This window comes from Opisthorchis viverrini (assembly GCF_000715545.1).
Source record: "Opisthorchis viverrini unplaced genomic scaffold opera_v5_508, whole genome shotgun sequence".
In the NCBI taxonomy this organism is placed as follows: Eukaryota; Metazoa; Platyhelminthes; class Trematoda; order Opisthorchiida; family Opisthorchiidae; genus Opisthorchis; species Opisthorchis viverrini.
Window position 1 is genome coordinate 5,950 of NW_008752172.1, and position 13,575 is coordinate 19,524.

General features: G+C 41.8%; 1 protein-coding gene across 1 annotated transcript in view; it reads right to left on the minus strand.

Moving 5' to 3' along the window:
- Nucleotides 1-11,601, minus strand: part of T265_15450 (hypothetical protein) — a gene marked incomplete at both ends in the record, with an annotated part of 13,530 nt that extends 1,929 nt beyond the window's left edge. Inside the window, 3 exons of the mRNA XM_009178174.1 lie at nucleotides 7,252-7,463; nucleotides 9,224-9,231; nucleotides 9,990-11,601. Of these exons, the coding sequence (XP_009176438.1) occupies nucleotides 7,252-7,463; nucleotides 9,224-9,231; nucleotides 9,990-11,601 (1,832 nt within the window). The remainder of the gene's footprint in view (nucleotides 1-7,251; nucleotides 7,464-9,223; nucleotides 9,232-9,989) is intronic.
- Nucleotides 11,602-13,575: the final 1,974 nt, after the last annotated feature.

The window sequence follows — 13,575 nt, forward strand, 5'->3', positions numbered from 1 at the left end:
ACATTAAATGCAGCTATTAATTGGAAAAACTGAGCGCGAGCACAATTCGATGCGTGAAAAAGCTTGTCAGCTTCGTTGACTGGGTGATTCCTGTCGCCTAGAGTTGAACTATGTAGATCTTCGCATGAATTCAATAGAAACCATAGTATTATCCGTGTCCGAATCAACAGTTTCTCAGCGGTTACCTGTTGTAGTCACCTCAAACGAATAGATAGAGCTGCATTTTTCACCTCTATCGGTGCTCACGGGTTGAATAACCACACTGGTGAAATGAACTCATTTGCAAACAAACTTGGTTCTGTGAGAGACTCATCTAGATCCCAGCTGTCTTTCGCAGGACCAAACTGGTCTGCATTAATGAGTGTATTTCGCTAGCATCGTGCAATTTGGTTTTAAGTAAAACATAAGATTGACGGAAAATCGGGGATTGCCCCTACCTGATGATCTCCAAGAAGCGCGAAACCGGTTGTGGGCTTTCGAAAAATTTTCAGCAACCTTATAAGTAGTGCAACCACAGTGGTTTTTAGATGCGCATCTCCTTGGAGGCAATCTGTTTCTCATGGTGAGACTTAGCCAACTCACTCTCTTATCTGGATTTCGGTCTTTTCTACGTCATGTTATTGGGAACGGTGCTTTATTGGAGTTGAAGAATCTCTGTGTTTTTCTCACGCTGCGTGATTCATGTCTAAGTAAATGGTGGTGTTTGTGTTGTCAGTAGGACAACAACGGAGAAACCGTTTGGTATTCCAAGTGACCGAATCCACACTCTGTTGAGTTTGACGACTTAACTAACGGTTTGGTGAGTTAGGAAGTGACTGAAAACCATAAGTGTCAGTAATAATGATAATAATCAAACAATCGTTCAAGTGTAGCGACCCACCCGTACCTAATCGTAAAGTCCCTCAGAGGATCGAAGAGATGCTAACTGGTCGCTCAGGTTTACGGAAGAGCATTCGATAGACAGTGATTAGGTTCGAACCACTTAGTTTTCCGATCAGTAAGATTGCTTCTCAACCACTGAGCTGATTATTACCTGGCAACAATGAGTGAACACTAGTTTCTAATCTTCACATTATCTAAGAACGCGAACATTTACAGCGGAATGAAGCTCACGCGTTCCACTTTTTCTGGAACTCAATCTATCCCAAGTGATCAGTTTCTACGTACAGTTTGAGCTAGCCAACTTTCACAGATGATTATCAAACTCTTCATCTTATGAATATACGTACAAAGGCTAAATGCTAGTCTTACCCAAGCTTTACACACAAAAATGAAAACGGTGCTATTTCACATTACTAGCTGGTACATTAGTAAATTTTTCTGGCTCTGTCAATCCACAATATCCAGCTGCTTTTCCGTTAGGTTAAAAAAACTATCAATCTTGCGTAAAAGCGGCTCAGCCTTTGCTATGTTCCTAAGTCTGCAAAGCAGTTAACTTGTAATAAACACATTCCATGGTCGGTTACCTGACAGTAACCAAAACAGAATCCCCACAAATTTAACGTATAGCAGGCCCCAACCGTGATCCCCAAGTAAGGAGTTGCATATTTCACCGCAGACATTCAGTCCTATGTGGAAGTTTTCAAAAAAAGTCTACTGTCACTTACAAATGATTATCTGATCACATGCGTAATTCAAGCTTTGACACAGTGTCGTAAGAGAGTTTTATAGTTGTTACGTCGACCATTCCTACTCATTTTCTCAAAATTAACATTACTCCCACTAACTCGTTTGCGTAGGCTGATACAACTAGATCCAAATAGATGTCTGAGAGTAGCGTCCGTCGAAACGACAGGCATGAGCCAACGAGAACGAGTCTGCGAAAGCAATTAGACGATGAATACGTACGTTAGGCAGAGTACGTGATGCACAGTATCTCATGGCATGCTTATTTGTTCTTGTTATTTGACACATCTTGCTCACAGCAACAAGTACGGTTTCTCTCTTTTGTGTGTTAACTGATTTAGAAGTCAAATCGCCAAGTTCTTCGATTACGCAAACAAGCTTCCATAGAAAGCAATAGTGAATCATTTGACGTGACAACAGCTGATTTGTGTAACGGATACTGGATAGCATCAGCAACATCATCACAGATAACAACGTCAATGTTGACAATGATGCTTCATTGGCGTGTTGGATAGCTAACAGAAATTATAGTTGAATTTCTTCTACAGAAGTCCGCGTACGGCAAAGCGTGAGAGTGGTGTCATAAAGACTGCCGATGTAACGCAGGCTTACTATTTTTATCCCAATCACCAACGAATTTAAGTACACCCACTCAGTGCTATAGAGAAAACCCAGGAGCGAGGTTAAAATCCTCCTGTTGTGCGGGAGGTTATGCAAAAGAAAGGAGATCTTCTTGACGGTTGTGTACATATAGTGTTCAGTTAATGAGACCATTTTGCTATCCTCTCTAATCTCACTCACGTACATGATCAAGCTGGCTAAAGTGTTTAACTACAATGAAAAATATCTTCTTGATTGGGAACTTGTGTCTTGGAGGAAAATAGGGAAGGTATCTTACGGGGTTTCGCTGTCATACCATAAGGTCTTATTAAACTTTGGTCAGTTTCCCAAGGCTTTCCCGTTACCTTCTTTGCTTTACTATCATGTATTCGATGTCTGTCATCCACAGCACCCACTTCATATAGTGAAGCATTCTCTCATAACAGTAGTTATAAATTGACAAGTGAAGTATGACAGCTGGTATTCGGGAACAGCACGAGTATAGAGGAAAGATAAAAGTTGAGACAGAGGTGTTACGAGCACACTCAATACTTGAAGGATGATATGCTTCAGTTGACGTGTTCACTCCGTTTGAAAGTATAAAACTTTTAGCTTTTGAATGGAAAGCCATAGTCCAACAAAATTTCGTGACTTTTGTTGTTCTATCCTGGTCTCCAAACCTTGCTATTTTCATGCAGGCTGTACTTATAGGTTTTGAGATGCTCCAAAGCCATTGAAAAGAATGATACCGACACGTGCTGCGCTTTGAGGCCGTCGATCAACTTAAACTACACCCATTCAGCACTTCATGCTGACATATTATTACACATTTCAGCTTGAATTTCAACAACACCCGAATACAAATTTCTGCCTCTCCAACCGGTCTGGAGTGAAATTAGGTCGCTGAAAAATTTGGTAGTGTTGTTCCAAACCAAGAATTGAGACTAGTCACTGCGTGACTTTGTGAGCCGTTCCAGACAGTACCTCTAAGAAGCGTAGAGTCCGATTCGTATAATCCCTCATCAATGTGTTCTCCTGGAAACCTTTGGAAAATAAAAAATATCAATAATCTATGTTGAAGCCTACTCTTCAAACGGGCTAGACACCAACTGAGTCTTCCCAGCCGCACAGTCAATTTTCATGAGAAGCAAAGAATCGGAGTATGTGAGGAGCTCCTCATCTGGCCAAGGTCACATTGGACAACAAAATGCCTTTTCAGCTGTAAATTCCTTTTATGCCTAGCTGTCATGCCTTACGAAGGGAGCACGGAGCTTGGATATTGCCGGGCACTGCCAACTCTAGACAGAAGCAGTCAAAATGTTTTCAGACCTTCCTGTCACTAAGCTTGCGCTTTAACCACCGAAATACCCCAGCTCAAAATTTCTCGCAACTTCAACATGACAAAATTATTCATTAGAAAAAACGAATTAGGAGCAAAACGCCAAACCCTATCAAAGGTTGTAGTTCTACGATTCAGTGCCAATACGATTTCAAACACATACTGCAAAAATGATCGTTTGCACTAGATACCTGACTAGACTAAACAACGGTTAACTGAACTGACCTTAAAATCGTTTTGGAGATTTTGGGTGTTGAAACTTCTTATCAAAAAAGCAACTAGAATCTCTCCAAAACACAGCATAAGAATGCCAAAAGAGTTTTGATGCCAAATATACTGTTTGGTTTGGGACGCTGCAAAAAATTTCATATTCCTTTATGTCAGCAGTAAAGCATTCGGCTTTCGTAAGGATTGCAGTTTGAAGTGCGGTTTTTAAGTGTATATCCCCATTTGGTAAGTTTATTCAAACTTACTCAAGAGGCAAAAGCGAAACCGTCTCACATTTACCAAGCAAAACTCTTCTTTGGTGTATTAGGATGTAAGAAGGCGAGTCGATGAATCTAGTAATGCGTGTGATAAAAGGTTGGACATCCCTAAAAATCTATCCATCGATTTTAAATGAGAGTTTCCAACACGATTACTGTTCTAGACATCACTTTAAGAAAACTGTGATTATGGAGGAAGTTAACCACGATGGTCCTGAAAACTCTCTGAAAGTTCAGTTTTGCTCCTTACTATTTGGGCTCATCAGGTAGGAGCAGTTTCCGAGTTTTCGTCAACCTTATGTTCTATTCGATCCCAAATTGCACGAAATTAGCGAAATGCACTTATTTGGATACCAGGAGACCCACCTAAAGCCCAAGTGAATCACTCTTTGATCGAATGTCATGCATAATGGCTGGTTTTCAGGTGAGCCTCCCGTGAACACCAAATTGGTATGCAACTTAATGAATTATCGGCTTTTGTGCAATTCCTATTCAAATGAAACATAAAGTTTGCGAAAACTCTAGGACTTCACCTTGCTGATGGGTCACAGTAGGACGGATGAAATTTACTGTGGGATTTATAAGAGTTTTTCGCAACCTTATGAGTAGTTTCCCTCACCGGATTATACTACAGCATCTCGGCTATTTTGCTCAAAATGAGAAGTGCAGCAGTTTCTGTGCAGCAACTTCGGTTGAAGATTAGCACGAACGAGAATTTCCGCTGGAATTCAGTTGAATCTCCCTTGAAAACCAAGTTTTTGTGAAAGTCAGTGTGTCTATCGAAACAGTGGTCATGTTATAACGGGAGTGGATTGTGAAATATCCGACCGGATATAGAACCGTTCCATTTACTTTGTGAACACAAGTTCATCTACATGAAGTATGGGTTCATGGTGGGCTCTGTTCAGCCCATCCATTATAACCACCAAGTTTGTGTCTACGAAGTGATTTGTTCAGCCATAATTTGTGCTTCAGATATTTACTCCGAACGGGTAGACGAAAACACCTAGGACCTGTTGCCTGCTTGGAAATATCAAAACGCAATGACTTTGAACTAGCGTGACGTTTTCTAAACACGAGATTTAGCTGCGTAGTTTCTCATGTTCACTTTCTGGAACTTTCACAAACACCTTTTGTTTAATGACTGTTCATGCGAACGATACAGAGGACGGTAGAAGGTACAACCGAGTTCGGCTTGTTTACAAAATCCTTCTCAGAATTTTAACTAGAAAATCGGTTGCCGCAGAGAAACAGATAATTGGCAATAACACTTGGGCTTGAGTAGGAAACGAGTTCTGCCAGAGATAACACTGATTTCGAGCCTCAGTGTGCTTAGGCTGACTCCTGATTTATATGCTGTCGGTGTGGTTCGCACAACACCAAAAGTTGCATCGACGTCAGAAGATAGCTGTCTATATTCAAATCAGTTCAACAGTGTTATAGTATTCTAGGGAATTGACTAGAATAAAACGCACCGAGAGAACTAGAGCTTCTTGGTGAAACCTGCCAAATGGGCAGGACATATGAGAGTTTGATTCGTACATGTGTAATATTGGGCGATTTCGCTACATACTGTACAAAGGCTGTCACCAGGATCAAGTGCAACTCACTGATTGACAACATAGTAAGGTGTAGCAAAGACAGATCTGGCTCATCTCCAGGGTGCAAACGCAATTTTTTCACCAAGTGCATAGTAAACCTCTTGAAGATTTTCCCTCTAAAAGGCAGCCTTCTGGCATATTAAACTTATTTCCTGACCCCCCACCTTAGGATACAATCATCATCAAAGCATACGCAAACGCTGTTACTAGACTCTGACTTTGAGAAGTGCTCGAAATTACAGTGAGCCCCGAAAGTTCTCTTGGGCTTCAGCTTAAACATAGCCACAGAATGGAGTGCCGCAATCCTCAGGCACAAGAACCATTCTGATACAGTTGGCAAGTGGATAAGGCCAAGCACGGTGTGAAGGAGGGCAGAGGTGGATACCCAGCCGTAAACCTCACAACAAGATATCGTGGGGTGGATAGGGTCAGTGTAAAAAACGTCCCGTCGCCACCTATGTTGAGTTTTTCCCACTGAGGATAGCGGAATGCCAAATTATCGTCACCCACATGGACGGTATGATCAGTAAAAATAGGAATGATGAGTCTGCCTCATTTGCATTCGAAGAGTGAAAGCCTAAATTTCATGTGAAAGAATGCAAAACTATTTGGATTACGGAGTTTTCTGACGCCAGATCTCCCTCTTCTGTTAAACTAAATTCTCTCACCCTTCAAAGGGTGAAAATAATGTTGGATTTATGGTTCACCACAAAATAACACACTCACATAGACAAATTTTCATGATCCATCTAGGTGGTTATTAACTGAGCAGTGTTTAGAAGTTTGTGACACACTTTGTACCATAATTGGGTCACTTGAGTAGTTCTCTTTTGTTTTGAGGGTAAAACAGAAACCGTTTTGTCAAAGGCGAGTTGAGGAGCGCAAGGCAAAGTTTTCCAAACAGAGTCGGCGTAGTACATTAAGTTTAGATAATATGACCATCTTCAGTGATAAAGATACGGTATTGCTGAACCCACAAATCTCCTCGTATGTTACTGCTTTCTTCTCCAAAAAGTCGGGCCAAACCGGTTAATCTATGGAGGAAAATTGTAATAGCGTAGGTAGCATAATGGTCATTGGCTTGTTCACTGAGCTGCGCAATTCGATTGCAAGCGTTTCATCACCAATTGAGGTGACATCAGTGCGTTGTTAAGACGCGTGCGGTGCATAGCGATGGGTTGGTGGTTCTGGACAACCAGCTAATGATTGTGAGAGATGTAAGGATGCAGAAATGTGAAACCAGGACTTTTGAAAACAACTATTTTACCAAGATGACCGAATTATGTAAAGCAGGCTTTTTCACGTTTCGGAATTTTAGCGTTGTTTTCCGCTGCAATTCAGGATCATCACACGGTGACATGTTCGAGACATGACAGCAAGTGAAAGCAGCCGGCTCTTATTGTCCTTGCCATTTTTTGTTCAGGTATCTGGATCCCAATCGATTGTTACTAAGGCCTGTTTTATTCAGGAAACATTTTAATTCTGTAATACCTGTTTGTGCAGTTTATCTGTACCGATGAAATTCACAAGGCAAGATTTCTAGTTTTCATTGAGGGGGGTACCAAGATTAGAAGACATCTGGTGCCGCAACACTGCTTACCTGTAAGAGTGTTTGCCGCTCAAGACATACGTTCTCATCATCAGAGATGTTTCGTGGCCAACACCACTAACAGCACATTTATCATCATCATCATCATCTTCATCATCATCATCATCATCATCATCATCATCATCGTCGTCGTCATCATCATCATCATCATCATAATTACCACCATCATTACTGGTGGCAACAACACACCATTTTAGTAAATGCTGCCACTTAGATATCACGAGGAAAGGATTTTTAGTGAAAGAACAGTGAAGGGGTTAAGATTAGATATTAGGAAACATTTTGTTCCTCAATAAGAGGGTCAAGAACATAGTGCGCACGCCTTCGAATTGCTGGACGGTAATGTCATGCTTGCCTAACCCTATTAAGCTTCCATCTTCATGCGAAGACAGCCGTTCGGCCGATAGCCAGGAATTCGCCGATATCCCATTATACTCATTTGGACCCGGACTAATTTCATTTTGCTGAGCCATGTCAGGAATTGTCACCCGGCTTAAGGGTGAAAACAGCACACTCTCTGGTGTAAGTGGTCATTCGTGCGCAGTAGATATCCAAGACCAAAGTAAACCGATGCACTACGGCCAGTTCGCGCAGCCGTACAACAAGACGACCCACACAAATTAGTCAAATCATGAGTTCTACATATCCGGCACCTCCTTATGACAATTAAGAAACACTCCATAATAGTCCGTGGTTTAACTTGACTCTTTCTACAGGACAGAAACACTTAGGGGTAGAGTAAGTCGGCTTGATTAGTGTATAGGCTAAGGAATCGGTCTTGAACTTAATGCAGCTTCCACTCCTGAGATAAGCGCAGTAATGCTTTTAGAATACATGAAGCCAGGCATCAAATAGCGTTACTGTGTGACTTCTTACTCAGCAAACCAAAAAGTAACATAGTGTTTGACGGACCACAAGATGACCCCGAATGAGCGACAAGGGAACGATAAGTAATTGCGGATAAGTGTATTGCCATAAGGTGCACTAGTGATGAACCAGAAGCTGACAGTCCCTATAATTTGAAGATTATTAGGTAAAAGTTTAATAAGAGTGTGACTGGAAAGAGTTTATTTGGTGGCAATAAATACTCAAAAGTCACGACCTATTGGTTTGTTGGTTTGCAGAACAAAACCGTCATACTGGGGTGAATGTTCCTATTTCAGCAACATCCATTCCTTTCCAATGGAAGCCAGTCCAGGCAAAGTGAAATTTTCAAATTGGTTCTCAAGGTTAATGCACGAGGATGTGATAAAAAACCTTTTATAGAAGTAGACAAGTAACGAAAGCTAGAGTGTAGTAGAGGCAGTTTGAGTCATGTTCCCACGTTGTCCTACGTTTGAACTAGCATAAGTTCACTCATGTATTTCTCGGATGAAGCGGATTTTCTGAGTAGCATCTGATTCGAGAAAAACTACCAGTGACAGCAGAGTAAGCGAACAAGTAATTTGTTCATGCATCAGTGAATTTATTCTAAAGGATTCGTGGAGTTTTTAGCTCAACGAAGAACTGTATGCTTTCTACAAAACTAAAAATTACAGCATAGGAACGGAGTAATTTTTGATTGGTCCGAAGAACCGAATCTGCTCACGTGGTGATCGGGAGTTTGATGATTATTTCTGATGTTCCAAACTTAGCGAGATTCACATGGGTGCCGCTCTGCAAAGCATTTACTTGATGAACATGGGAAAACCAGCTCCTCACATAAGTTCGTATTGACGAAGACAAAATCCGGTTCTCACTGGTAGAAGGTACATTTCAGGTCAGCAAACTTAAAGTAACCTTCGAGGCAAAAACGATGAACTAGTTTCGACTTATGAAACCAACGCTACCCTAAAGTACCTCACTGACTCAGGCTGGCACAGTTCTGTTCTCATTGAAGCGTCGTTCTGTAATTACATTATTTCGGTCATTCTGTCTCTTAATGAGTTCACAACAAGTGCTGCCTTAGGAAAAGTGAACGCACCTTAGAATCTGATAAGTGGGAATTGGCAAAATTCTTTACGACACTTCTGAAAGTTGCCCGAGCCCACGTGCCAAGTTACACTGTTCAAATTGTTACGCTCAGAGTTGCGATAACGTAGATGTTGGGCATCTTTATGGACAGAGTTACTAGTCAATCAGGGAAAAATACACCTCACAAAAAGTTAGAGGAGATTAATTAAACCAGAATAAATGTGGGCTGTGAAATCGGCGTAATCTATTGTTGAGCCAGCAATGTCCCGTTCCACTGTTCCAAAATTAGCCTGGGTCCAGCTCAGAGTTGCGCTTAACCTTGGATGAGCAATCAGCTTTTTGCCGCATTGCTGAAAATCTATAGAAGTCAAGATGCCTTTGTGTGGAATGAAATGTTACAGTTACATCTCATTTGGTGTTTTCGAAATGTTATGGTGAAGGTCACTGATGTTTAAGTGCATTTAAACAACCGTAGATTTTACGTCGTCAACTTTTAGTCGTTTCGCTCCCCAGAAATTAAACACTGACCGAATTCCCAGTCAGATTACCACGTAATAAATGCGCAATATGTAACGGTTTTCAATACCAACGACATAAGCAAATCAGTGTATTTTAGAACATTCGACGTAATCTATCTGGTCGTTATTAAATATTTTCTTCTGGTGGTATCTCCTTAGTCAAAAAGGGTACCTAAAAATGTGTGCATTTTTATGCACAAGTAACAGACATTTGATTGATGAGTTAGCAAAAGCAAAATAAAATACGTGACATCTTACCTCCTTGTTGTGTGACAGCATCCCACGTGGCCAGTCTTCTGGCGCTCCGTTGACGAATCACTTTGGGTTCATCCAAGACAAGAGCGGCGTAACATTTGTACTTGGGCCCAGGATACGAGTACGTTCTTTGAGCTGAGTGATGGTTCTCCGTCTGATTTCTAAAGCCATTTTGAATATTGGGGGGCTTTTTCCGTCTGTCTAATACCAATGGTTCTAACGGTAGAGAATCACAGTTTTTCGATCTTAAACTTTTCAAATGTGCGTCTAGGCTGCATTCTCGTTTAGGACCATGCCCTTCTTTCCGGATGGTCACGATGCGAGGGCGAGGGGACCTAATCGGGGTGAGTGGCTTAGGTGTAATTCGCACCTCATCTGCACCCATCGATTTGCTGGCATCCACCGTTAACACAAAGTTGCTTTTGCTGGTGTCAACGATTTCGCTCCTTATCTGCAGTTGATTAGGAAAGGATGTTCGAAAAGGCATAGGAACAATGGACCTTATCTCGGGTGACCCTTCGTTGAAATAATTCAGATGTTTTCTTGATGGTTTGATAGAATGGTGAGTTTCCGGTGGCCGAGGAAATGACTGATCTCTACTTGAGACTGAGTCAGAAGATTGACTCGCGTTTTTCTTCACTACCAACACTTTTATAGACTCAGGTGACTCTCTAGAAGTTTTCTGCGACATTTGTAGACCAACACACGGAGTTGCGGAAGCCGCTTTGTGTCTATGTAAAGGATCTAAATCTTGACTGCATAGTTCTCTCATACTTTCTGAAAGTGAACGGCTTTTCATTTTACGCGTTCTCAATTTCGGTGTCGGTGTTCGTTCTCTTGTGTCCGAAATGCTTTCGAACTCGCTCGTATTGGTGAATGGGACAGATGCAGGCCGGCTCGAAGTGACTGTTTCCAAAGTAATCTGAGAAGTGTCCTCCGGTCTGTCAAAACCGTCTATCATCCGTGAATCATTCGATTCTTCCATTTTTTCAGTCACTGAACACACTTCCTTCTCTGCGTGCTTTGCTTCATTTGTTCTTGCTTCTCCACTCAGAGTTAAGTGAATAGTCTGTCGATGAAGTTTGACCGAATCTGAAGCACGCAGTGGAATAACACCTAAGGGTAATTCTATCGCAGGAGTAAATTTGATACTGGACTGCATTTTGGGCAGCGCCTTGTAATTTTCTTGCATGCGTTCTCCATTTAGAGAGGTGTTCTCTTCTGTTCCATCTGTCGATTTCCACAAACCCCCGTGAAATTTGTTGTCATTTTCGGTACAAATCCTGGTGGGTGTTGTGCTTTCTTTACTAGGACCCCAAGGGAACATATTCACCAAGGACAGTATACTGCAACTTGTATGTCCTTCTCGAGTGCCTGCCGAAGCAAACACTGAATCTCGCAGTTCCTTTGGTTTCTGTCCTGGTAACTCTCCATTCCATGGTAGTGCTCCCTGGGTCAATGGTTCAGATGTCTTTGTAAAACTAGGTTCATGTTCGATATGGTCAGCCCCTGTGTTATTTTCTGGGAGGTTCCCATTTGTGATCACGTTGTTCATGAAGCCATTGATAGTTAGATGTGATTTATAAACGCCACTGTTCAAAGTGTCTTCAGTCATTGCTGACTGATCCAGATAGGCAGCTTCAGTGATCTACGGATGATGTCTCCTCTGTTGAGTCACAGTTAGCAATTTAACAAATAAGGAACAAAATTCCATGGATCACGCTTCATAGTGTGTCATTTGGCTCTGAGAAGAGAAACTGTTCACTAGTCAACCCTACGTGCGTATATTGTGATAATGAATCAATTCATCACGTCAATACACTCCTTTATACGGAGTCTGGCACACACAAGCTCAAGCAAACACATGTACCAATGGCGATGCAAAGCCATGAATCGATCAGACCAAGAAGGCCAGTCTCGTCGTCTTGCCTGATAGTTAGCAAAGCTTTTCATTTGATGTGTCTTAAAAGTAAATTAAATGACTTCCTATTTTTGGACGGCCGTTGTTCTTGACTTGATGTTCCACTTTGATTTCCAGCTTCGAATAGCCCCGGATGTACGTACTGTTCGCAAAAGTATATTTGCAAAAATACGATTGCTTACCACCAGGAATTATCGGTCAAAAATCGAGCCTGCCCCACAAGAGGAGGTATTTGGATTCATCAAACTGCAACTCTTGATTTACTGTCATGAATTAATAGAGGCAATCTGTGCCGTCTAGAGAATTTTGTCGGATGAAAGGCTCCGTAAACAGATGAAACGACCTATTAGAATATGAGCGCTAAATATTCACGTATAAGAAGTTTTCGCCATAATGGCAGCGGCTGTTTTGAGAGGTGTCAGTATAGGAATTTCCATTTTATGACAACCCCTTGCCCCAACCTGTTATCAAACCGTCACCATCGGAAACGAGGAATGCACATCTCACTACGCAGTGCACGGTAATAGACAGCTCTCATTTACCGAGATTAGTTAACAAGCTGTTCTTGGTCGTAGAAACCAGTTACTAAGGATTTTTGCTTTGCTTCACAAACAGAGTAAGCCCTTTCGATTAATCTGGTATTGGTGTCTTGATATCCTAACCTTTGATGAAATTTACCATGACCTTTTCTGTTTTCTTGCTTCTTTGTATGTGGTTTGGTTGCAAGATTTTTCGGTTTTTGGCTGTACTCTCCACCATTTATTTTTGTGGCAGTCTCTTCTCGTGACAACTCCTGCTGGGTCAACTGCCAGTTTAACGCTGCCTACCCTATGGTGCGTTGTTGGGTCTTTCTGGCAGGGCGTTTTCTAGAAAGATTTCGATCTCTTTTAGGACGAACAATACCATATGTTATTGCTCCATACAATTTTACTCTATGGGCTGGCGCGAATGATGGCTGAAGTTACACTAGAAATTGTGAGCTTCCGAACTAGCTTTTGGAATTGTTTTTGGTTAAGTTGTTTCATTCAGGTTATCAGGTGATCAGGCAGACAGCAAGACTGGTGTCTGATAACACGTGACATGCCATTCCGTAATTGTCGGTTCGTACACCCACATTGCGCATTAGTCACGATCTTGGAAGCTCACCGTTGGAGCGTCCACTCACGTCAAAGTAGCCAATTTCGAATGTGATGAGTAAGCTGCGACCTTCCCTGATCGGTTGAAACGTCAATGACGCGTGCGGAACCTAGTGACGGGAGTGTAGATGTCGAACGCCGAATAACCAGGACACGATAGTAACGGAGATTGAAGTGAAAACCTCTGTGGCATCCTGCAGGCGCCTGTAGTCCAGGATGCCATTATAACGAACATTAGTCTCCGGTGTTATCACCAAATCTCAGAAGACTGTTTAGGTCTCAAGCTGCCCATCACTCTGATTAGCATGCCATGTTATCCTTGAATGTACGCATGATGTCTTACACAGGTTCAGCTGACATCATTTACTGGAAGAAAAATTTGCGACATGATAATTCATTGATGTTACAATACATGCCACTAAAGTTTTAGCGTTCAAAATTCTGCATCAAAGATCGTTAAATGTGTTTCGGTTATATGTTACTCTGATTTAACTGTCAACCTGTTAGAGAGCCGACTGCTTCAGTATGCTCT